The 25,106-nt window shown below is 48.1% G+C and overlaps 1 protein-coding gene across 36 annotated transcripts in view; it reads left to right on the top strand.

Moving 5' to 3' along the window:
* Positions 1–25,106, top strand: part of ZMYND8 (zinc finger MYND-type containing 8) — a 124,927-nt gene that overhangs the window by 22,802 nt on the left and 77,019 nt on the right. For 31 of the 36 annotated variants that reach the window (XM_015474134.3, XM_025000397.2, XM_025000396.2 and 28 more), the window contains one exon: positions 16,565–16,713. Coding sequence is in view for 32 of the 36 variants with exons in the window: in XM_025000397.2 (XP_024856165.1) it covers positions 16,565–16,713 (149 nt within the window). In the remaining 4 variants the exon portion in view is untranslated. Of the gene's footprint in view, positions 1–8,415; positions 8,462–12,728; positions 16,431–16,564; positions 16,714–25,106 lie in introns of those variants that run through there. The other 5 variants (XM_059892473.1, XM_059892468.1, XM_010811398.4 and 2 more) reach the window with 3 other exon arrangements.

The raw sequence follows: 25,106 nt of genomic DNA, 5'->3' as shown, positions 1-25,106 counted from the left end.
CAATCTTGATTCCAGCTTGTGTTTCTTCCAGTCCAGCGTTTCTCATGATGTACTCTGCATATAAGTTAAATAAACAGGGTGACAATATATAGCCTTGATGAACTCCTTTTCCTATTTGGAACCAGTCTGTTGTTCCATGTCCAGTTCTAACTGTTGCTTCCTGACCTGCATACAAATTTCTCAAGAGGCAGATCAGGTGGTCTGGTATTCCCATCTCTTTCAGAATTTTCCACAGTTTATTGTGATCCACACAGTCAAAGGCTTTGGCATAGTCAATAAAGCAGAAATAGATGTTTTTCTGGAACTCTCTTGCTTTTTCCATGATCCAGCGGATGTTGGCAATTTGATCTCTGGTTCCTCTGCCTTTTCTAAAACCAGCTTGAGCTTCTAAAGTGAGGCTTGTCTGATTAGGTAGCTACTCTGAGGCTGTTTCAGTTTATATTAATTGAAATAAAAATTCCTTTTTCAGTTGGACTAGGCACATTGCAAGTGCCCAGTAACCACACGTGGCTAGAGGCTGTCCAGATATGTAGATAGCCCAGATACGGAATGTTGCCATCACCGTAGAAAGTTCTGTTGGATGGCACTGCATTACAACTCTCCATACATTAACATGTCGTGCTGGATGTAGTAGGTGGAAACATCTAGCTACGGATTGGCTCAGCACAGAACATGCTAAAAAAATAATTTTATCAGTGTCTTAAATTTCCCTTGATTAGATTCTCCTGGGCTTGCTGTTTTTTGAAAAGATCCGCAAAGAAAAGAACACAGCTATCTTCCCATCTTCTCAACTGGTATTTGCTATCCAGGCCCCTCTGAACTGCCTTTCTGCCAGGCTCTTTGGCATCTTGGTGCACTGGCTGGGGGAAAAAGAATCCAGGATGTGCTGGGCCCCCGTCTCCCCAGCCTTCAGCCTCTGTTGTTGCATTCTTTTCCCGTTGTGTCTCCTCCTGAACTGCTAACAGGGACCAGGTCTTCTTACCTCTTTAATGTGGGCTAGCGATTTCTAGTCCTGGCTTCCCTCGTGGCTCAGTCAGTAAAGAATCTGCCTGCAATGCGGGAGACCTGGGTTCAATTCCTCGGTGGGGAAGATCCCCTGGAGAAGGAAATGGCAACCCACTCCAGTATTCTTGCCTGGAGAATCCCACGGACAGACGAGCCTGGCGGGCTACAGTGCATGGGGTCACAAGAGTTGGACACGACTTAGTGACTAAACCAGTGATTTGTAGTAGCTGCTCAATAAATGCTTTTTGAATGAAGACTCTCTTGCAAGAAATAGAAACTAAGGGAATAAAGTGGTTGATTGGATTTTCTTTGCTTTTTTTAAAAAAGAAATTTTTATTTATTTACTTTTGGCTGAGCTGGGTCTTTGTTGCTGCGCAGGCTGCTCTCTGGTTGCAGAGAGCAGGGGCTACTTTCTCGCTGTGGAGCGTTGGCTTCTCTTGTTGCGAAGCATGGGCTCTAAGATGCACAGACTTCAGTAGCTGCAGGTCCCAGGCTGTACAGCACAGACTTCATAGCTGTGCATGGGCTTAGCTGCTCCGTGGCTTGTGGGATTCTCCCAGAGCAGGGATTGAACCTGTGTCTCCCACATTGGCAGGCGGATTCTTTACCACTGAACTACCAGGGAAGCCCTGGATTTTCTTCTCTTTTTTTTAATCTTTTTTTTTGAGCACACCTTGCAGCACGTGGGATGTTAATTCCTAGATCAGGGATGAACCCGCACCCACTGTAGTGGAGACCTGAGTCTTAACCACTGCACTTCCAGGCAAGTCCCTGAATTTTTTTCAAATGATAAAGTCAGTTCATCTCCTGGCAACAAGCTGAAGTATACAAAGAAAAAGCTCAGAAATCCTCTGCCAGGTAACCTAGTTGACGGTTTGATATGTTTTCATCTGTCCTTTGTCTTCCTCTTAGAAAAATACAAACAAAGGTATACCACGTTGGGTTTGCATTGTCTCGATCTTAGCCATTTTAGCAAAGCATCCTTTATCTCTTATCCTACTATTTACCTGCTTTGCCCTTCTCTGCTCTGCCTTGAAGGGATTTTCAAGGTTACGATTAATTATCTTGACAGTTAAGAATGATGGAAACCTTGGCAAATGGGGAATTTCATGTTCCATCCTAAGGGTAGGGGAAGCAGCCTGGAGGATCGTACCATGTGGAAATGGGGACTTTTTGTGGCTGGATCTTAATTTTCTTTTTTTAAAGAGGAGCTAGTAATCTGGATTTCTAGATCAGTTTTTCCCAATTTCTAAATATCAGCAACTAAAGAATCACACAGTTGTGAGGGGTGGGCTGAATGCAGTCTGGAATCCTTCCGTGGGGCCATCTCCCACCCAGGCCAGGGCTGTCAGTTTGCTTAGATGATTTCCTGGCCATTGCTTCTCTTCTAGATCACTGGCTCATCTCATCAGCTGTCACTTGGGCCCTCTTCCTAGTAAGACTGACCTGGTTTTGCCCTTCACCTTCTTAACCAGCCTCTAGTAACCGCCCATACCCACACAGGAACATGGGGACCATCTTTTAAACCAGGCTGCTCTTTCTTGGGTTGAGACCAGACATATTAGTAGTTGCTGAGAGTTACTTGACAAATATCTTTCAAATTGAGACTCCCCTCAAGCCGGGTGAAAATGCTTTTATCTGAGAAGCCCAGGGAAACAAAGATGGAGACAGAAGAGAGCAGAGTTAATTTCTCTTGTCGCATGCCTGTTGAGTGGGATGGAGGGAAGATGAACTTGAGAAGTCATCTTTTACTCTCCCCTTTTTGAGGCCGAGCCCATCTTGCTGGCTTCCCATGGATGAGTGCCCATGCGATGGGCCCCTTTTTTCGTCTTGCAGGCCCATGCTGGACAGTCCAGGCAAGCCTTCAGGGAGGCATGGAAAAGAGAACCTCGGTGGCCTTAAAAAGGTCTGATAAGAAAAAGGGAGAAGAATCTGGGTTAAGAGGTGTGGTAAACAATCATCACAGTGGGGAGTCTCCCAGTTGGGAGTGTGTTTTCCCTGGAGAAAGTCATTCTTTTCTAACACTAAATCTTTCTGAAACAATAGCTCTCCCCAAGAAGAATGGAGGGAGTTAGGAAATGAGTGGCCAGAGAAAACCCTTCTGAGTTTTCCGCCTTTGGTTTCTCTGTAATTGCATTTAGCTGCTAGGCCCCATCACGTTCAAGATATAAATCCTCACTTAATCTCCTCCTTTGGGGAAAATGGGCTCTTTAGGCCAGAAGTGAGAATAGCGGAGTACCTGTTGAAAAGGGAATTTCCTCCTTCAGTTTCTTTCAGACCCTGGAATGGCCAGGCTCCCTTTTGTGTAATCCTCCCTGCCCGCTTCACCAAGACCCTCTGGCCATCTTGGTTTCCCGGGACAAATGCTTAGACCTGGGAAGAAAAACTGGAGTTTGCTGTGATCACACTTCATTTAGCTGGTCCAGTGTGTTTGGGGACTGCCTCTGAGCCACATTGGGTGTCAGTCATTGAGCTACAGCAAAGAAACACAGAAAAACTGAGATTGAGTTCTCATTCTGGAGGAGACACAATAAGCTAGCGAATCAGTAAAAAAGAGAATGTTTTGATAATTTCCAGCTAGAGATGACTTCAGTGAAGGGGCGGGCTGTGGGGGCGGAAACTATTTTAAGATGATAGAAGAAGCCACGGAGACTGGGTTGGTAAGGGAAGGCTTCTCTGGGGAGGTGACTATTGAGGTCAAAAGTAGAAGTTGCCAACTATGGGAAGATTGGGCATAGAACGTGCCAGGTGGAAGAATCAGCCAGGACAAATGAGATGGCTCCTTCGGGGCTGTTTGTGGTTAAAAGTGAAAGTTGCTCAGTCGTGTCCGCCTCTTTGCGACCCTCCAGGCCAGAATTCTGGAGTGGGGTAGCCTTTCCCTCCTCCAGGGGATCTTCCCAACCCAGGGATCGAACCCAGGTCTCCCGCATTGCAGGCAGATTCTTTACCAGCTGAGCCATAAAATAAGCTGTTTGTGGTTATCATTGAGTAAAAGAAAGGTGGGTAAAAGATGGGCATGGCCGATCCCTGCGGGCGTGGTGAGTCCTGATAAGATGCTGGGCGTCTGCAGGAAGCCCCTTGGCAGTGGGTTTTAAGTAGGGGACGGCTTATTTCCTTTAGGTTTGAAGAAGGCTGCTGGCAAGGGCAAGTGAATAGTCCCAGGGCTGGGATCAAGATGGTGGCCACTGTGAAGGGCGGGCCAAACGGGAACCGGCAGGAGGAGGGTGGGCAGGGGAGGAACAGCTCTCTGCAGAGCACTTGCTGTGTGCCAGACACCACGTAGGCACTTCCATGCCTCCATCCTAACCCTGCCAGGTCTGGCATTCTTCACGCATGTTGAGGATTACTAGGATTCTGAGGCCAGCGCTCTCCCAGGCTTCCTGAGTCTCACTTGAGTAGGGAGGAGAGGGCGTTAGGAGGCATCCTAGGGTGGAAGGTCACGGCCGGGCTGGGTCTGTGGGCCACCAACCTGGTGCTTCTTCTTTGATCTGGGAGGAAATCCTGAGCCCTGAGGAGATTTGAAGCTGGCTTGGTTGAACTTGTGCCAGCCTGGGAGGACTTACTATGAAAGTCTGGTATTTCCCATCAGTGAACCCTTTTTAGGAACAGGCTGGGAAGGCCTCATTGGGGGGCAAATCAAGGTGAAGAGGCAAAATGATTGGGGGAAACTGGTTTGAAATTTCTGGGTTTATGTCTTTGCTCTGGCACCGAGGTTACCTACCAGTAATAACTGGTGGTGTTTTGAGCTGTTCACTGTGCTCACAAGACCTCTTTTATTCCTAACAGTCCTTGAAGGAAGAGTCTTTAACAGTTAACAGCTGGGTTGACTAGGCACAGAGGTTAAGTCACTTGCCGAAGGACTTGGTGAAAGGGCTCGGATTTAGACCTGGTGGGGTGTGGCTCCAAAGTCCACGTGCTGAACAACTCTTGTGTTGACGTTGGCTGGCACCAAACATGCCCTTGTGTGTGAAAGTCGCTCAGTTGTGTCTGACTCTTTGTGATAGCCCATGGAATTTTCCAGGCCAAAATACTGGAGTGGGAAACCATTCCCTTCTCTAGGGGATCTTTCTGACCCAGAAATCGAACCGGGGTCACCTGCATTGCAGGCGGATTTTTTTTTACTAGCTGAGCTAGCAGGGAATCCCCCCTGGTAAACATGCCCGTAGTGATAGAGAATTACAAGGTGGCACCCTGGACTTCAGGAAAGTCAGCTGACTGATTTGGGGGAGGGGGTGTTGTCTTTGGAGTGGGACCCAGCTATGATGGAGCCCCAGTCTGCTGCTTTGACCTGCGTGCCTTAAGGCACAGGTGATTTCACCTCTCATCGATGAAATGGGTACAAAACCATCATCGTTGAACTTTGCTCGTACTCCGTTGGTTTAAGATTCTGTGCTTTAACTGCAGGGCACAGGTTTGATCCCTGGTCGGGGAAGTTCCAAACGCCATGTGGTACGGCCAAGAACCAAAGCAGAAAGTCCAAACAAAAACCATCCTTACCTCATGGGATCTGGGGGAGGATTTGTAAAGTAGCTTCTTAATAAATATCAGCTGTGACTCACACAAGCCAAGTTTGAGAAAGAAAGCGCAGAGATCCTGTCCTGGTTATACTCTCTCCCCAGTGTGTTATTCACAAATTCCCAGTATTTGTCCTGCTCAGCTTTTTGTCCATCTGCAATCAGTTTCTCATTCAGTATTTCTAGGTGGAATATATTCTGTATCCATTATTTATTAGTCACTTCCTCACGGGCTTGCTTTTCTCTGGGCCACAGTTTCCTCATCAGTAAAACGGGGGGAGTCTCTGGCCCCACTGCCTCCTAGAGCTGCAGTGGGGAGTCAGTCGGTTCACACTTGTGTCGGGAGCTGTTAGTACGGTTTGTCTCTGGCTGTCCTCCCAGCGGGGCAGGGCCCTTCCCTGGGTGGTTTCTCAGGGAGCCCAGATGTCTAGGAGTTTCTCAGTGACTCTCTGTTGACTGACTGATCCCATTGTTTTCTTCTCTTTGAAATCTGAAGTCAGGGCCGCCAGGTGAAACATAAGGCATCATTTTCCTTCTTCATGGCTGCAGAAACCTTCGTGGGTGGTGTATTGACACAGAGTTAGACCTGCCTGGCAACTCCCTGGAAGTTTCTTTACTGCCAGGGATTTTCTCAACATCGGGGGCTATTGACATGTCCTGTTCCCCATCATTCACTGGGATGGGAGTTGAGCTGAGCACGGTGGGCTGTTGAGCAGCACCCCTGGACGCAGAGTCCAGGTAGCAACCCCCTCTTTGCCTGGTTGTGACAGCCAGAAGTGTCTCCAGACATTGCCAAGTGTCCCCTGAGGGGAACGGGTTGAGAACCAGTTTTTCACTGTTTCAGACACCTGAGCCCCTTAAGAGCAGCTCCTCATTAATGCCAGGGTAGGGAGAGGGTGGTGGGGTGTGGGAGATGTTCTGAATTCCTCCTGCGTGCGGGGGGTGGGGTGCAGACGTGGTCCCTGGCATGTACTGGGAGCCCCATAAATCTTGTTCTCATCCATTTCTCCCCATGGCCATTTAAAAATACCTTAAATAGTTAAATACGTGACTGGGATCAGAAAGCATTCAAAGAGGAGTTCCGTGCTGGCTGATGTTCCTGGGTGTTCCTCCAGGCCTTTGCAAACCCGGAGCCCATGCAGCTCCTATTTCTTTCAGCCAGGTTCTATTTCTGGCCTTTTTGCATTTGGATTTTGCCCCACGCCAGTACACAAAGACGTGCTTCCTTCCCTATTTCATGACGGCGCGTCAGTCCCCTATGGATGACATTGGAGTTACTGCCCATCTTTGACTTTCCTCTTACGGCGTGTTGCAGGGGCTGTGCTAATCCATGCTTCTGTACACACTTAAGCCTGGGGGCCTCCATATCCGGGTGATGTTAGGGCGTCCTTTTGACCGGGGTAATTTGAGTGACATTCTGGGCCTAACATCTTTGCTTCCTCCAAAAAAAAAAGAAAAGAGGCAATGAGGTGACTAGAGGGCCTGTCCCTTCTTCTCTGGTGTCTTCTAGAGAATTTTCTTTGTCTTCATTAAGGCGACTTATAGAGAGGCCAGACCCCGCCCAGGGTGGGTGGGGAACGTTGCCTGGTTACCACCGGGGGCAGCACCTCTTCCTTCATCTGCCCACCCCCTTCCCTGTGGCCCCTTTCGTTTCCAGCCCACTTTGCTACTTCAGCTGGCGGCTGGCAGTCTTTTTGTTTCCGAACTGGCCTTCTGATGCTGCAATTCCCCATTGCAGTTTGAAAGCCACCCACCAGCACCTGAGCTTTCCAGAACCTGAGCCGAGTCCCTGCCGCCCGGATAAATAATGCACACGGGCTTGGGGCACCGGGACCAACTCCTGTGACCTTGCTCCTCGGCCAGCTGCGCTGTAAAGGCTGGGGGCGACTGGTTCCTCCACATTTTCTCTGTGGCAGTCTGGCGGGTCTTTAAAGGCCTCGTCTGTGTACACGCGTTGGATTGCCAGCCTTCTGGGCCTAGACCTGCTGAGGGGGGTGGGTGGGGCACAGCGGTTTTTTTTCTTAGGGAGTTGGGCCCTGCCTTCGCTCTGTAAAGCCTGAAAGAGCTTGGCATTCGGGAACCAGGAAATTCCTGTTGAGATGTTGTCGTTTTTTCCAGAGGCTTCATCCCAGCTGGGATTGGGGGAGGCGGGGTGGGGGAAGGAGAAAGGGCTACTTGGTTTCCATTGCCTCTAGATATTGAAGGCTAAACAGGGAATTCATTTGTAAATCAGCCTCTTCTCCTTCCCTTGTTGGAAGCCTTCTCTCTGTCTGGCCGTGAGAGTTTGGAAGTTCATCTTTTACATATGAATGTGCCCATTAATCACCACTTCTGCATTATTGGGTGGGGGAGAGAGAGGAGAAAGAGGGAGGTGGAAAGGGAGGAGGGTGGGGGAGAGGGAGACTGAGTCTGTACAGTGGGAAGATGGTTTTCTCATTTCTGGGAGAGGCGCATCAGAACTAAATTGGAAACAATTATTGAAAAAAAAAAAACCCACCTTCAAAATGCAAGCCACCCCAACTTTCATTTCCCCCACCCCCACCTCCCTTCTGATATTCTCAGTCGGGCCAAGTAGAACCATGCAATTTGTTGTGTTTATTCACATCAGCGAAATAAATGGCTCTCTGGTGCTGGCACTGAAGATTTTCAGCTCAGCCGAGCCGCTGTCTGCTGAGGGTGATAAATGAGAGCCTGCAAGCTTGGGGGACACAGAGGCCTGTCGTGGGCCTCGGGCTGTCTGATTGCAGGGAGGCGAGGCTGTCCCGGCCCCGCCGGCCGGCCTGGGAAGCAGTGACTCTTAGCCTGCCGGCCCTGCCGCTTCCTCCTCCCCCTGGGAGAGGCCGCTGAGCATCCGGAAGCAGGAATGTGTGCCGTGTGTGAGCCTCTGTTCTCTTTTAAAGAGAGGCTAGGCCCTCCGAACGGCAGAGCTTTCTCAATGGCAGGTAAGCGCCCCGTTCGCAGGGTTATCTGCCCCTCGCTCGCTTGGATCTCCGAGGTACCCAGATTCTGGTCCAGTGACGTGTCCCCCAAGTTGAGAACGACCCGTTTCCTCATCTGCATTCCAGCCCTTCTTTCCCTGATCTGGAAGTTCAGTCACATGCGGGAGACCTTTAAAGGAGCCCGGCTTAGGCCAGGGTGGCCTTTCCCTGGGAGGCCCAGGTCGCGGCCGTGTCTTCCAGATTTTGTGGGTCCCTGGTCCGCAGACTGTTCACCTGAGCGTTTCGGTCACTCACTCGTTCCTCGTGGCTGGGACCTGGTCCGTGGCAAGAGAACCGTTGTCCCCTCCCTGCCCCCACGTTTTGCTCTAGATTCCTCTCCTTTTCTGCTCCGGGCCTGGAGGAAATTCCGGGCTTTTGTTTCATTATGATGTAATGACTGGCTGGAGAGGGCCTGAAGGATTCCTGGGGAGGGAGGTCTGTCAGGGTACCTGCTCTGCGTCTTTGGGAAAGGCTTGGAAAGGATGAGCCGCGCTGGGCTCTGCTGCTCCTGGTAAAAAGCGGCCTGTGGTCATGCTGGAAGGAGGCCACGATGAAGGCTGGCAGCCATGGCGCCTGCTTTCGTGGTTGAACCTCCGCAGGCCTCCGGTCTGCCCCTGCCCCTGCCTTCGCTGTGGCAGGGGGAAACCTGGACTCTGTACGATCTGATGGACGTGGAGACATCACGTCCTGGGCTCCTTCTATATAGGCTGGTATTTCCGTAACAGAATTTGTGGCCTTGATTTAGCATGCTTTCTCGGAGAAATCGACTCTGTTTTTGGAGAAGGATGGAAGAGGAGGAAGATGAGAAAGAAGGGGGATGTGTGTTGCTTTTTAAAAGAACTAGCTACTGTTTATCCAGTGCTTCCTCTCTGTCTTACCAAGAGTATCTCATGAATTAACTCTGTTTAATCTGTGGATTACTCCGTGGGGTACCGCCATCTCCATCTGCCGGAAGGAAGCGTGGAGGCACAGAGAGGTTAAGGAACTTGCTTAGAGCCACGCTGCACTCTCACGTGTCCTGACCGCCCTGTATCCTGTGCCGCCCAGCCTGACTTCAGTGTAGGGTGACCAGCTTGTACGGGTTTGCCTGAGACTGTCCATCTCCAGCCAGCTGATGGTGGGTCACCCCACCTCTGTGGCCTTCGGTGCTGGTCCAGGCCTGTTTCATTCAGCCCCCGCCGGCCGCCCTGCCATTGACAGCATCAGGGAAATTTAACACCCATAAAAACACACTACTGGGCTGGTCCTCCCCAGGAAGCGCCTGGCCTTCGGCTGGGGCCCCTTCCCTCTCTGGAGGAGACAATTCCCTGTAATTGGTGTGTCATTTCCTGGACTCTGGAGAAGGGCGGGGGAGCTGTGACTCAGGTGCCGGATGTGGGTGGGGGCAGGGGTGCCTGGATGGATGGATGGATGGACACTGGGGAGGAGTGTTGGGGGAAGGGAGATGGCTGTGGAGCGCCACTCCCCACTGGCCTGTTTTGTGATGCCAGCCAGGCTGTGGTGCCACCTGTGAGGGTTGGGAGGTGGGATGTGCTTCAGTATTGTGCATCGTTGCAAGTGACACGGTCACAATTTTCCATCTTCCTTCTGGTTCCTGGAGCACCGCAACCCCCACATTCTGTGTGATCAGAGCAAAAGGAGTGTGTGCTGTTGAACGCAAAGACCCTGAATTAGGACGTTTTCGGGCAACAGACCTGAGGCAAGCCTCTCTCCCTGGGGTGAGGCCCAACCCGTGGGCCTTGGAGTTCTGCTGCCTGGGCTTGAATCCCAGCCTGGCCGCTTGTGTGCTCTTGGGCCGGTGACTTAGAGGGAAGGACACGGGAGGCATTTTGAACAGGGCTTGGTGCATTGTGTGCAATACAAGCGCATCTTAGCTGTTGCTACCTGTGGGTGCGTTATCTGGGAGGAGGGCGTCCCTTGTGTCAAGGGACATCTAGGAAGGGCTGAGTGGGATTATTTCTGGCCTTTCACAAGACACGGGTTCGGGGAGGATGGCATCACAAGCCTGGCTCCTAATACCCAGGAGACTTGCCATATTATTAAGATTTCAGCGAAATGTCACAGGAGGGGAAATTCTGCTTCCTGCTCCATGCCAAGCTGTTTTCCTGAGTCACAGCTCCTGGCCTTTTCTTCTCTGCTCTGCTCTCTTGCCCATGTTAACTCCTTCAGAACCAGACTGACTTTGGGGGAGTGGGTGTGGGCCAGGCCCAGAGCATCCCAGGTCCTGCCACTTGGCCAGGAAGGTCTCTCAGATCAAGGGTGAACCATTTCCCTGGTGATTCGGTGCACAGTGGGTGTGTGTCATCATCGTTCCAAATTTATACATGAAATGCATTTAGAAATATGTCCCTGTCAGAATTAAATCATCATAAAGGGAAAAAAAAAAAAAAACCTTTGACTCAGCTTTCTGGAAATGGTCTTCAAGGCAGCTTTGTTACCATGACTACAGCAAGGTTCCCACCCACCATTCTATCACCAGCAGAGGCCTGGCCTCCACTGGAGTGGGTAGGCTGGTAGTCAGAATGCTGCCAGCCTGCTGTCTCGTATCTCAGAAGGACCCTGAATCCAACAGGCATTTTTCAGTTTTTCTCCCTAAGAGGCTTCAGTGAGAGCCTCTGCTGTTGACAGATGTGTCTGTTGTTTGGATTCTATTAAATTTCTTGTATCCTCTTGGATACAGCCACTGTACAGATACTCACCTTAACTCCGGAGCAAGTTGCTGTATGTGTAACCGGGAACAGAATTGGGGATTTTCTTCTGTTTTGCTCAGACTAGAAGGTTGAGGATCCTCTTGGGTGTGGGCAGCCTTGGGTCAGACCCCCTCCTCTCACTGAGTTAGACCCTCCTGCCCTTTTATTTCCCGGTGGCCTTGGGGAAAACTGTTTCCTCCACTCTCAATGGCTTATGAGTATATTCATTTCTAGTGACTCCCTCCCCATCCTGCTCTTTCATGTATCATTAAAGAATTTCAAAGTTAAAAGACTTTAGGATCCTCTGGTCCTGTAGCTTTTTGATCTTTAGAGTCGATTCACCTTTAAAAAGGTGAAATAGGCTCAGGCCCCCTTTCTCAGGAAGTTGCATCCACGTATAGAACTGTGGCAGGCAGCTCATGGGGCCTTGAGGCACTTTCATGGACTCCGGGTAAGAACTGGTCTGGTCCCTTTCCTTACCTTTCCTCCCATTTTACAGATGTGTCCCCGAGGCCCTGAGAAGGAGGCAGAGTTGTTCAGCTGTTTCAGTTCTTTCTCCTTGCCTCATTCCTGGCTTCTGTTTCCTGGGGTCCTGAACCAACCCTCTAGATGGTGATGAGGAAGGCAAGGCAATTCCTGAGACTGGAGAACTCAGACTCTGTCTCCTAAACACACAGGCGAGAGCATCTCAAATTAGCCTTCTCCGTAATCCTCCAGAAGCCTGCTTATACCCCAGATTGCTGGGCCTTGCTCCAGTTTCTGATTCTGTAGATCTGACATGGAGCCTGAGAACATGCATTTCCGGCAAATTCATAGGTGATGCTGCGGCTAGTGTGGGGACAACACTTGGATGGGGAACCATTGTCCTAGGAGATCTCAGCCACAGGCGGATGATTTAGATGGCCCAGGGAGGAGCTGGAGCCATTTCTGGCCCCAGAGGTTGACCAGGCGTGGGCTGGGCTGTGGGTTCCATTCATTGTGCCCCATACTCTAGCTCTGAGGTGCTCCAGGAGGCTGGTACCACTCCTGGGAGGGTTCAGGAAGTATTTGGGGTGCTTTTGTTTGTCACAGTGTTTGGAACCATCAATGGCAGTGGGTATGAGGGGGCTGGGGTTGTCCTTGCAATGAGGAGGGGCCATCCTTTCCAAAATCCACTAGTACTCCATTGAGAAACATCGATACACTAAACTTGACTCTGGAAGAACACGTGTTGAATCTACTCTGATCCACTTACACGTGGATTTTTTTTCAATACATAGAATACTTGTCTTTTCATTTTGGGCTTCCCGGGTGGCTCAGTGATAAAGAATCAGCCTGCCAATGCAGGCCACACAGGTTGAATCCCTGGGTCAGGAAGATCCCCCGGAGTAGGAAATGGCGACGCACTCCAATTTTCTTGCCTGGGAAATCCCATGGACAGAGGAGCCTGGCAGGCTGCAGTCCATGGGGGTCACAAAGAGTCGGACGCAACTGAGTGAGCACGCACGCATTTTCATTTTACCAATTTTTAAGTGAGGGGAAAAGTTTGTGTTCAATTACAGATCACAGTATGTGGAATCACAAAAAACCAGGGCTTGAGTCCTGATTCTATCCAGATTGCTTCAGCTTCCTGCTTTTTGGTGAGTCCTTTACCCATTCCTTTGTTTTTGAGGCAGAGATAGCAGTATGTGGATTTTCAGCTGTGGTGGTGGCTGCGGGCTCAACCCCTGTTGTTCAGGAGTCAGTGGTTATTTGTTTTTTCCCCAAACATTGTCCTAGCTTTCCACTGGCCTGACTTTGCTCCAGTGCTCTCCTCCTTCAAACTTTGTGCACTAAGGGAACAATACGTACAGAAGCAGCACCTTGGCCCAGTGGCTTTCAGTTTTGCCTGGCCTGGGTACCGTTTCTCCTGGGACACATCTCCTTTGAGCCCCCAAAATGGTTTTGTTAAACACCTGTCCTCTGATACATAAATGGGGTTATTTGGATTTATTAGATGCACACAGAACAAATTTCAAGCTCCTTCCTGGGGTCTGTAGGCCCGCACGGATCAACCCTAAGCTTGTACATCTGGTCATATTTTTTATCCTGAGTCAGGCCTCTGTCATTTGCTCATTACTGGCTTTGGTTTGCACCTACTGTTTTTTTTTTTTTTTTAAATATGACACTGTACCTTCTAAATACTTCCTTTTTATTTTTCCTTATTTTGTTAAAGTAGTTCAGGAACATGGTCAAGTACAGCAGGATACACAGCGGAAAGAAGAAAGAAGTCCTGCGTCCACTCCTTGCAGATTCTCCTCCCCTGAGGCAACCTCCGGTCCCCATTAAGAACTTACGCTTCTGTGTTCAACTAGGAGTATTTTAGGCTTATGTAAATATGAATATATATGAAAACATCTTTTTCAAAAAGAAACAAAAAACCCAAACAAAATGGAGGAGAAGAAAAAAAAAAACCCCGAAAAAAACCAAGCTAACCCAAACCAACCCATCTTTTTTGGGCTGTGTCTTTTGGTCTATTATTGGTGCTAGACATGCATTGCTTTTTTGTACATGATGTTAGAGAATGTTCTAATTTTATTCTACATGTAGCTGTGCAGTTTTCCCAGTACCGCTTATTGAAGAGACTGTCTTTTCTCCATTGTATATTCTTGCCTCCTTTGTCATAGATCGACCATAAGTGTGTGGGTTTATTTTTGGGCTCTCTGTCTTGTTGCATTGATCTTCGTGTCTTGTTTTTATGCCAGTACCAAAGTGTTGTGATGAGTGTAGCTTTGTATTAAATAATATAGTCTGAAGTCAGAGAGTGTGATTCCTCCAGCTCTGTTCTTCTTTCTCAAGATTGTTTTGGCTATTCAGGGTCTTTGTGTTCCTATACAGATTTTAAAATTGTAATTTGTTTAGTTCTGTGGAGAGCGTCATTGGTATTTTCATGCTGTTTAACCTGACCCAGAAGCTTGGAGATTATCACACGTCAGTTTGTCTCAAGGTGATTTGTTCTTCTTCATGGCTGTATCCCACTGTATGTTCAGGCCAACTCCCAGTTTGTGGACACGGAAGTGCTTTCTAGTCTTAGCTGTAACACCAAGTGCTGCAGTTGAATCATCTTGTATATGCTTTGCTGCCCTGTGACCAGGCCTGTAGAATGTTTCTAGGAGGAGATTGTTAGGTCAGAGACCCTCTGGAGAACGTGCGCATTTTCACGTATGATGGTGATGTGGGGTGAGGATCCCTGTGGGAATGAGAGGAGGTTCTCTCCGGGGAAACTTGCCAGTCCTAGGCTACATCTTTTTAGTGCATTTCCCCACTAACTAGCTGTTGTGTGCCTCTGAGCCATCCCTTTGGGCTCTCCAGGCCGCTGTTTTGATGTCTGTGGGGTGGCCCCTTGACTCTGAGGTCTCTTCTCCCTCAAGGTGCCTGTGGTTAGCATTTAATTTCCTCTCGGGGCTGGTCTCAGTGCAGCACTCCAAACGTTTGTTCAGGATTTCCCTGCAGCCTGCCTGGTGAGCAGAGAGAACTCCCTGGTGTGGATTGGATTTTGCAAAAGTGGTCCATTGTCTGAAGCATGCTGGAGGGTGCTCCAGCCCTTGGACCCTGGTGATCTGCCCCAGCAGCTCTGGCCACCATCCCAGACACAGGCTGGTCACACACAGCAGAGCCCGCATGCTGGGACTTGCCCGAGAGTTAACCCTGGAACTGGGGAACGTCATCAGGCCATCTTCGCAGATAGTCATCTTTCTGAACTCTGTATCCCATTCTGCCACCTGTGCTCTTGGCACAGTCCTGTGCTCCTCTGGTCCCTGGAGTTTTCATTCCTCAAGCATAGCAGGGGCTCAGGCCTCTGTCAGCTAGTGGGAGAGCCATCAGGCATGAAACGGATTCAGATCTTTGCAGGTGAAGATAGGATGGTTGTGTGAATGCTTGTGTTTAAATGAGGTACGGGGAGAATAAAAATAGAAACGGATTGTCGAGGGTGGCGTTTGTATTTTTCAGATGAGACGCGGGTGAGAATGCAGCTCTCTGTTGATCTCTGGAGGATAGTCACAAACACGTTATCTACTGGTGATTGGGTCACGGGAACTCTGGTGGGTGGGGTATATATATATATTTTTTTACATAGTTATACTTTGTTAATCTGATAAACGTGAATAAATATTTGTCTTCTACCACAAGTTATGTTTGCCTTCATTTTCTTAAAAGTATGTGGCCTTCTTTTCTTGGCCTGTCTCTCATGGTTTTCTGCTTTTGCCATCAGCCTTGAGTTTGTGACTCTGGTAGCTCAGACGGTAAAGCGTCTGCCTGTACTGCGGGAGACCTGGGTTCGATCCCTGGGTCGGGAAGATACCCTGGAGAAGGAAATGGCAACCCACTCCAGTACTCTTGCCTGGAAAATTCCATGGACAGAGGAGCCTGGTAGGCTATAGTCCATGGGGTTGCAAAGAGTCGGGCACAACTGAGCGACTTCACTTTCTTTCTTTTCTTGGGTGTGTGACAGCTCATGGCTGCTGGTTCATGACCTGGTCAACAGGGAGACAGTAGGGAAGGCTGGTGGTGGTTCTTGTTCAGTTGCTAAGTCATGTCTGACTGTTTTTGACCCCATGGACTGCAGCACATCCAGCTTCCCTGTCCTTCACTGTCTCCCAAATTCATGTCCATTGGGTCAGTGATGCCATCCAACCATCTCATCCTCTGCTGCCCCCTTCTCCTTTCGCCTTCAGTCTTTCCCAGCATCAGGGTCTTTTCCAATGAGTTGGCTCTCTGCATCAGGTGGCCAAAGTATTGGAGCTTCAGCATCAGTCCTTCCAATGACTGTTCAGGTTTGATTTCCTTTAGGATTGACTGGTTTGATCTCCTTGCAGTCCAAGAAACTCTCAAGAGTCTTCACCAACACTACAGTTCGAAAGCGTCAATTCTTTGGCATTCAGCCTTATTTATGGTCCAACTCTCACAGCCATGCATGACTACTGGAAAACCATAACTTTGACTAGACGGACCTTTATCAGCAAAGGGAATGGTGGGGATTTGGGCAAAATAGAGGGCATATTCCCTTCTAAAAACTGGCTGGCAAATATTCAGCTCCATCTGGTTGTATAAGGCCCTGCAGGCTCTGATTTTTTTTTTTTTTAATAGAAGCCCCAAATCTAGGGTATTATGTGAAGTTTCTCAATTTTTTTATTTTGGCCATAAATTACAAATTTCACAGAAATGTTATATATGCAAAAGAAAGACCGTCTTACCTCTTTGAGACATGTAATGAAGACAGTGGGGTAAGTATATTCTAGGAGGATCAATAAGATAGCATTAAGTTTGGGGACAAAATGAGTGTGTCCTCCACACCCCGCTTCCTGCGGGGCCTAGTCCTGACTGTGTTAAAATACGTGATCCTGTGTGTCTCTTTCAGATCCTGGCTCCACAGAGAGAACAGCCCAGAAAAGAAAGTTCCCCAGCCCTCCTCATTCCTCCAATGGCCACTCGCCACAGGACACATCCACAAGTCCCATTAAAAAGAAAAAGAAACCCGGCTTACTGAACAATAACAATAAGGAGCAGGTAAGAGGCCCGGGAATGGCGTCCGCACTCTAGAGGGTGGGGCGGGGCTGCGGACACAGGCTGTTGTTTCTCTAACTGCCCGGCTGCTTGGCATTTAGGAAGCTGCCTTGCTCCGGCTGTCATTTGCATGGGACAGCAAGAGGAGCTCAAAATGGGCCTGGGGAGAAATTCCCAGTGGCTTTTCAGATCTCTTTGTGGGGACAGGGCAGTGACCCAGATAAGATAGAGATACCATGCTCTAGGATTTGGGGATATTCCTTGGATTTCTTTTTTTCTCATGTTGGCACTGTTTGCCCTCGTGGCCTGAGGGTGTTACCCTGCTAGGCTGGGCTGGTAGGACAGTGTAGAGTTCTGCCTGGAGGGGGTGGTATGGCTGAGGCCTGTGCTCCCTTCTGGTGTCAATTTTCTCATCTGTAAAAGAATGGGTTTAGGACTGTGGTGAGAGACAGCCGCCCTCCCAACCCACTGCCCACTGCGACTTGGGTAATTGGTCCCCATCTCTTCTCAGAGTGCCCGGTCCCTGGCAGACCCCATCCTCGATGCAAACATCGATTCGCCATCTTATATCTTATCTCGGGGACCTTCTAGCTCTAAAATTCTGTGCTGCAAACTAGCTACTCTTCTGATTTAAAAAGATGAGAGGTGCTTTCGTGGTCCATGAGGTCGAGTCTCCTAGCGTGGAGCAAGCAGGATGCCCGGTTTCCTGATAACCATTTTAGAGGAGATTCCTTGGGATGTATTCACACATTTGTGCAGATTATGGATGTAGAAGTGGGCCCTGGGGATTTGAGGTCGAATAAAATAAGATTGTTGCTTTCACGGGAAGGAACCCAGCAACGGTTAAACGCCCAGGACTCTGAGAGGGGCCGTTTCTGGGCACGAATCTATTTTCTCTCCAAATTACACAGTGAAATGCCAGCGCGGCTGCTGCCCTGTGGCTGTGGGCAGGTTAACCTCTTTGAGCTTCATTTTCCCATTTTCTGAAATGAGAATAATGATCTTACTGCTACCAAACTCGCAGGGCTGTTGTGAAGAGGAATTGAGCTAAATGACATAAATAATAAAAGTTAAGCGAGAGTCTACACTAAGTGAAATAATCACACAGACTATCTGTGAAATAATTAAATAGCTTTGGAAATGTTCCAGGCCTGTGCTGTTCAGTGTGATAGCCACAAGCCACGTGTGGCCACAGCACTTGTAAAAGTGGCAGCTGTGCCTGAGCAACTGAATTTTTAATTGAATTTAAATTTACGTGGCCACCTCTGGTTTATAGCTGCCATGTTGGTCAGCCCAGGTTTAATGAGTTGAAACTCCCGTCACAGGAGAAACTGATAGCTTCTAAATAAGTTTTTGCAATTTGAAAAGATGATTTCAATGATCTTTTCAGTGATCTTGATCATTTCAAGATCTTGATCAAGAGCATTTGAAAAGATCATTTCAAATTGCAATTTGAAAGATCATTAACAGTGTTGGAAAAGTGAGTGAAAGTGATAGTCATGTCCGACTCTTTGTGATCCCATGGACTGTACAGTCCTGAATCCTCCAGGCCAGAATACTGGAGTGGATATAGCCTTTCCCTTCTCTAGGGGATCTTCCCAAGCCAGGGATCGAACCCAGGTCTCCCGCATTGTGGGTGGATTCTTTACCAGCTGAGCCACCAGGGAAGACCAAGAATACTGGAGTGGGTAGCTGTCCCTTCTCCAGGGGACCTTCCCAACCCAGGAATCGAACCAGGGTCTCCTGCATTGCAGGCGGATTCTTTACCAAGTGAGCTATGGTGGCTCAGTAATAGTGTTGGTGAGACTAATACTAAAAGCAGAACTTGCAGTGTGCCTGTCCTTTCATAAGCCTTTTTTTGTGTAAATGTTTGTAATGATGCTGTGAGGAAGGGTATAGTCGTCTCTGTTTTACTGGCAGAGAGGTTAAGTTACTTCCCCAAGGCCTGATAGAAGAAGCTTAGGTCTGCCTGTCTGGCTTGAAGCTGCTGCCCCCACCCCAGCCCTGGTCCCCTGCCCCCTGTCACCATTAGCCATCCCATAGCTGTTGGGCTTGAAGACTAAGAAACACAGAGGCTATAAATAATCCTCAAATCTTAATTTAAGGCAAGCCCTCTTTTACCAGTTATCAGTAAAGTCATGAAGCAGATATTGTCCTCTCTGGGGAGAGAGAGTCTCCTAGTGGTTCTCTGTGTGTGTGCTCTCAGTGACTTCCTCCTGTCCTTTAAGAATTGGCTCACATTAAAAAAAAAAAATTAAAACAAAAAAAAATTGGCTCACATCTCTCTTCCTAGAATCTGACCAACTTAGGCAATTCACAGGTTTTCTTTTCCCCCTTCCTCATCCATGGGTCCTCTTAACACTTAAACCTCATGACCACAATGGTGTATTTGTAAATCTGTGGCCAGAAAGTGGCCAGTGGCTGCTGTCACCCCAGAGCTTGACGCAGGGGGAGCTCATGAATACAGAAGGCACCGTGCATGTGGAGCCGAGCAGCAGGGATGGCCAGACACAGGGCGTGACTATACATCTGCAGAATGGGTCATCTTCCATAGTGATGAGAGAGTTTATGGAGCCGTGTCTCTGGAGGAGAAGGGGTCCAGACGTGTCGTCCAGACTCCTTCCTGCCCCACTGCATCTGGGAAACCCACTGGGTGACCTTGTCCGTTGCTTTCCCATCCTGGTAAAATGGGGGTTTGAACTGGGAAGGAACATTCTAAGGTTGATTGTAGGTTTTTGTTTTTCACATCTAAAACTCCCTGGGGCTGAACTGCCAGGAGTTGGCAACAGAGAAATAGCCTGACTGTAAAGAAAAGAAATTCCTGACCCTTGACCCCATAATTCACTCTAGTTTATAGTGTTTGCATAAACTATGCAAACCTTCCCTCGAGGCAGCTTCCCTTGAGCACAGTCTGTTTTCCTAAGGGTAACTTAAATCCTTAAAAAAAAAATTCTTCTGGACTCTTTTTTTTATCTTCTCTTTCCCTTTTTTTCTTCTTTTAAGATTACAGAATTGAAAAAAGTTATGGAATTAAATGCAAAATGTATGTCTCCATATGCTAGGTTTTACCAATGTAATTTCTGTTAGTCATCAACATTTGATGATCATGAGATGTCAAATATCAACTTATAGTTCCTACAAAAACTCAGAGAAATCCAACAATAGCTGGACACTGAATCTGTGTGCTCTATCTTTCTGCACTCCCCATCCCTCCCTATAGTGGTGTCCCCTGCCAGCTTTGCTCATTCCTTCTGCCTTTAGTGCTCTCTAGGCGTTCATACTCTTGATTTTTGGTATATATCAAAATTCTTCACCCCTTTCTTGTTTTTCTTCACGCTGAAATTTCTCTGTGTTCCATTGTTCTAAAAAGAAAACCATTCTAGCATAATAACTCCCCCCACCGCCCTCATATTTTCCCATTTTTGGTAGAGATGGGTTATTATGAAGTAGAGTTACGGGTTTTAAATTTCCACCCATTTTTCATGTATTGGAGGCTCATTACTTTAGGTTAAAGCCTCTGCCTGGAATGCGGGAGTACTTTTAGGGGAGTTCTAAGAGTTTTAAGAACTTTAGAACACACTTTACTTTTAGGGGAAGGGTTCTAAGGTTTGTATTTAATTTTTTTCAACCTTTTTGTCTACTGATTTTACTTGTTTAAAATACCTTTTTTAAACAAAGACTTACGGATTTTATTTTTTGGCGGTGGTGAGTCTTCATTCCTGCACGCGGGGCCTTCTCTGGTTGTGGGGAACAGGGGCTGCTCTTTGTGGTATGAGTGCTTCTCATTGCAGTGGCCTCTCGTTGCGGGGCCCAGGCTCTAGGCTTGAGGGCCTCAGTAGTTTCGGCCTGCAGGCTTAGTTGCTCCGAGGCATGTGGGGTCTTCCTGGACCAGGGATCAGATGCATTGAGAGGTGGGGATTCTTAACCACTGGACCACCAAGATTTTGCCACCTGGAATGGACCACCATCATCTTGTTTCACCTTCTAACAAAGGTGAGAAAGTATGTAAACGCGTTTTTCTTGGAACTGGGAATGGGGGACACCCCAGAGCTTGGAAGGATGCTTCTGGTGTTGTGTGGAGGAGGGCAGGTTGCTGAATGACCTCTGGTAGATGGGGCGAGAAATACCTTTTCTCAAGTGACATTGGACCGTTGTTGAGAAATACCAGTCTATCTGCAGTTCTTAGGACATTTTTGAGTTTGAATCCTTTGGGAGGTTCTCTCTCCCTCCTCTCCTTACTTCTTTTCTTTCTTATTCAAGTATTGAGCAATAATCTGCTAACAGATTTGTGCATAATGGCCTTAGGTGTACCTTTGATCAAATATGGCAGAGAAATGACAGGGCCCCTGTTGCCTCCTCTGAGTTCAGGGCTATACATATTCATAAGGAGGCGAGCTGGGACTTATTTTGTTGGGCCCATGCATTGTCTTGGGCTTCCCTGGTGGCTCAGACTGTAAAGAATTCGCCTGCAGTGTGGGAGACCTGGGTTCGATCCCTGGGTTGGGAACATGCTCTGGAAGAGAGCATGGCAACCCACTCCAGCGTTCTTGCCTGGAGAATCCCCATGGACAGAGGAGCCTGCGGTCCATGGGGTCACGAAGACTGGGACACGACTACCCACAGCACACAGCACAGGCATTGTCTTAAAAACAGGTTCCTTGTTGGGTGGGAGCAGTATGTTAACAGCCAAGATGGATCAGGGGACAGTCAGTAGGAGTGCCGATCACTGGAGCCGAGGGCCTTGAGGATGCTCTGCCCTCCTGCTGTTTCTCTCCAGCACCATCCTCATGCTCCAGGGCCGAGCAGTTTTTCTTTATTTTGCAGCCCTTGTGTATTTTTATCAAATGCAGGAAAACACAGGCTGGAATGAGGACAGTTTTCCTTCTCTGTGTTTCCTGTGTGGGCCCAGAAGGCATTTGAGTCTGTGGTCCTCCCCAGACATGTTCTCCGGTTTTCACAGACCAGGTGTGGCCCAGCGCCTCTTTCTGTAAATGAAGTTTACAGGCACAAAGCCACGTCCACTTAGTGACACCTCGTTTGTAGTCACTTCTGCTCTCCTGTGACAAGAGGGTTGCAGTAGAGACCACACGACCTGCGAAGCCTCAGCTGTTCACCTCCTATCTTTATAGAGCCCTTTTGTAGAGAAGGCTTGCTGGCTGCTGGTATAGGCTGGGGTGTTCCATGGGGTGTCCCAGAAGCCGATGAACAAGCCTGTCTGTTTCTCATTAAGCTGACCTGTGGAAGGAGCAGGGACATAAGAACGTGTGCGCTCGGAGCCTGCAGTTAGTCCCAGAGCAACGCGTGTTCAACCTGCTTGCCTGGCTCTGAGAACACACCTTGTGCATGTGGGGGACAAAAAAATCATGACTCATTCTACCTGAAGTGATTTCCCTTTCCTTTTATTAAATGTTGCATATTTATCAGATTGTTTTTATGGCCCAGAAAACACTTACAAGCAGCCGATAAGGCCCGTATCTGATTGGCAAGGTGATTCCCAGCCAGCTAGTTCTCATCAAGGATGAACCCTCCTAAAAAAAAGGGCAGCCTGGTCCACCCGCCTCTTGGTCCTCCCGGGAACGCCCACCCCTGGCCAGGTTGGGGTAGGGGCAGGGACATGGAGGAGGGGAGTTTAACTTCTCAAGGGGCAATAGCCTGGCTTCTGTTAGATGGAAAGGACTTGGGTTGCCTGCTCAAGGGATGATGAGCTGTCACATTCTGATTCTTCTAGTTTCATTGAGGTTTTCATGCCTCTTCCTGTTCTATTATTAACTTACTGAAAGGAAGTTGGGCCCTTAAATACGCCTTCCTGCTATCTTGCAGAAAGCCGCAGTGCATCCTGGAGGACCCCACTCAGGTTAGAAATAGTTCTGCTCGCTTGATAGGTCCAGTTTATCTCTCTGGGGGTTCCTCCGTCTTCCCCTCCCCCAGCCCCTCCACTTTCACACCCTCCCCCATAGAAATTCAAGCAACCATTTTTCCTAGGCAGAGAGCAGGCCTCTGCCTGGGTGACTCTCAACTGAGGGCAGTTTTGCGCCCCACCCGGGGACCTTGGGCAGTGCTTGGAGACACTTTGGGTTGTCCCAGTTTGGTGCGTGGCGGGTGGAGGTGCCCCCGAATGATGCCACAAATCCTCCAGTGCACAGGAGCAGGTCCCCACAACCAAGATTGTCTAACCCAAGATGTCATCTGAGTTGAGAAGCCCTTACTCTAGATGCTGTTATCTTTTCCTGTCCCCTCTATTATGTTTCTAGTAGTCTTCCTAAATTTTAGATTTTTTTTCTGCTCTACTTTTTTGCATTAGCAGAAGTTTTTTTTTTTTTTTTTAATTTTTACTGGTGTATTGTTGGTTTATAATGTGTTAGTTTCAGGCACACAGCAAAGAGAAACAGGCACATAACGTATATCCAGTGTTTTTTAGGTTCTTTTCCCGTGTAGTTCATTACAGAGTATTAAGTAGAGTTCCATGTGCTATACAGTAGGTCCTTGTTAGTATTCTGTTTTATGTATTGTTGGGTAGTCACTCAGTCATGTCCAACCCTTTTGCGACCCCGTTTCCTGTAGCCCACCAGGCTCCTCTGTCCATGGAATTTCGCAGGCAAGAATACTGGAGTGGGTTGCCATTTCCTCAACCACTTCCTGAACCAGGAAGATCCAAACCTGAGTCTCCTGCATTGAAGGTGGTTTCTTTATCACTGAGCCGCTGGGGAGACCCATCTATTTTATATATAGTAATGTGTATATGTCAATCATAATCTTCCAATTCATCCCCTGCTCCCTTTACCCCCTGGTAATCATAAGTTTGTTTGGCAGAAGTTATTTTGAATTACAGAGAATGTTCTCTGAGGGGGTCACTGAATCATCAGAATCTCTTTTGCATTCAGCTTCATCTTCTGTGGGGCATAGCGGTGAGAGAAAGTGCTAGGACCCCCGGGTGGGAGTCCTTGCTTCTGGACTCGAGGGGTCAGATGAGTCTTTTAAGCTTCTTTTTCTCATCTGTCCACTAGGACTAGTGGTGTCTGCCCTGAGTGCCTCTCTGGGGGATGGTGAGGACAGAGTGAAGATGGTGTGTGTGACAGTGTGCTGAAAAACGTGACACGGACAGAATAGCCTAATGATGATATTATCCGCTGGAAACCAAGTAGAGCACTCTAAATGTTGAACTGAAACAGGACTCAAAAATTACACAACCGCCCTTATGAGTCTTAGCTCTTTTCTTAGTAGAAGTGAGTTGGGAGGCTTAGAAGGATTGATTCATAAAGATCTGCTAAGCAAGGATCTCTGAAACTCTTTATCAAGGAAGGTGGAAGTACCAGGCATTTGGGAGACATTAAAACCTCATAATAAAAACCAGGAGCAAGATGGATGCCTGCAATTGTGGTCACTCTCTCCCATTATCCTGGGGGGTCCTAGCTGGTAAAATAAGGAGAAAACTAAAATGATACACGAGTATTAGACATGGGCCGACAAAACTAAGGTTACTTAGAGATGATAAAAGTTTTTAATCAGTAAACTATTAGAACTGTGTATATATAAGTAGTATTAAAAAATCTAATAGCGCTTCTATGTACCAACAATAACTATTTAGAGACTGTAATGGGAAAATGACCCATTCACACAGCAACAAAAATTATGCAGTCCCTAACCAATGCTTGAAATCTTTATGGAAAGAACTATAAAGTTTTTCTGAAGGACAGGGAAAAGCTTGTTAACAAGGAGGTTTTTTCCGAGGTAGGCATTGTGGCTGTGGCTGCCCTGTTGTCCATGGAATCAAGGCTAAAGTGGGTTGAGTAGCTTTCCCAAGGTCAAATGGGAAGTTACCAGGTCATTTTGAACACATACCCCTAGACTTTCTCATGCTTCCTAAACAAGATTTCTTACTGGTCTCCAATAGGCATTTTCTGAATGACTTTCTTCTGAGGGATTGTTTTCAGTTTCTTCTGAGGGATTGTTTTCAGAGAGTAGCTTTGCCAGATTTTGTAATGTATCATTTAGTTCATTCAGTTCAGTCGCTCAGTTGTGTCTGACTCTTTTTGACCCCATGGACTGCAGCATGCTAGGCTTCCCTGTCCATCACCAACTCCCAGAGCTTGCTCAAACTCGTGTCCATTGAGTTGGTAATGGCATCCAACCATCTCGTCCTCTGTCATCCCCTTCTCCTCCTGCCCTCCTTCTCTCCCAGCATCAGGGTCTTTTCCTATGCATCATTAGGGAAGCATTTCTCTTGCTATTTTGGCGTAGGGAGGGGTCTAGCTCTCATGAATTGGCACTTCCAGCTCTTATCTTTCTACCCTTGTTTGTCTTCAGTAAGAAACGTGGCTTCTCTGCAAATACCAGGGCCTCCTGTGTTTGAGAAGCATGGTTTTAGGAAAGCCTCTTGTTGGCTATAATTCTTTGTG

Source organism: Bos taurus, chromosome 13 (assembly GCF_002263795.3).
Source record: "Bos taurus isolate L1 Dominette 01449 registration number 42190680 breed Hereford chromosome 13, ARS-UCD2.0, whole genome shotgun sequence".
In the NCBI taxonomy this organism is placed as follows: domain Eukaryota; kingdom Metazoa; phylum Chordata; class Mammalia; order Artiodactyla; family Bovidae; genus Bos; species Bos taurus.
This window is presented reverse-complemented; position numbering and strand designations above follow the sequence as displayed.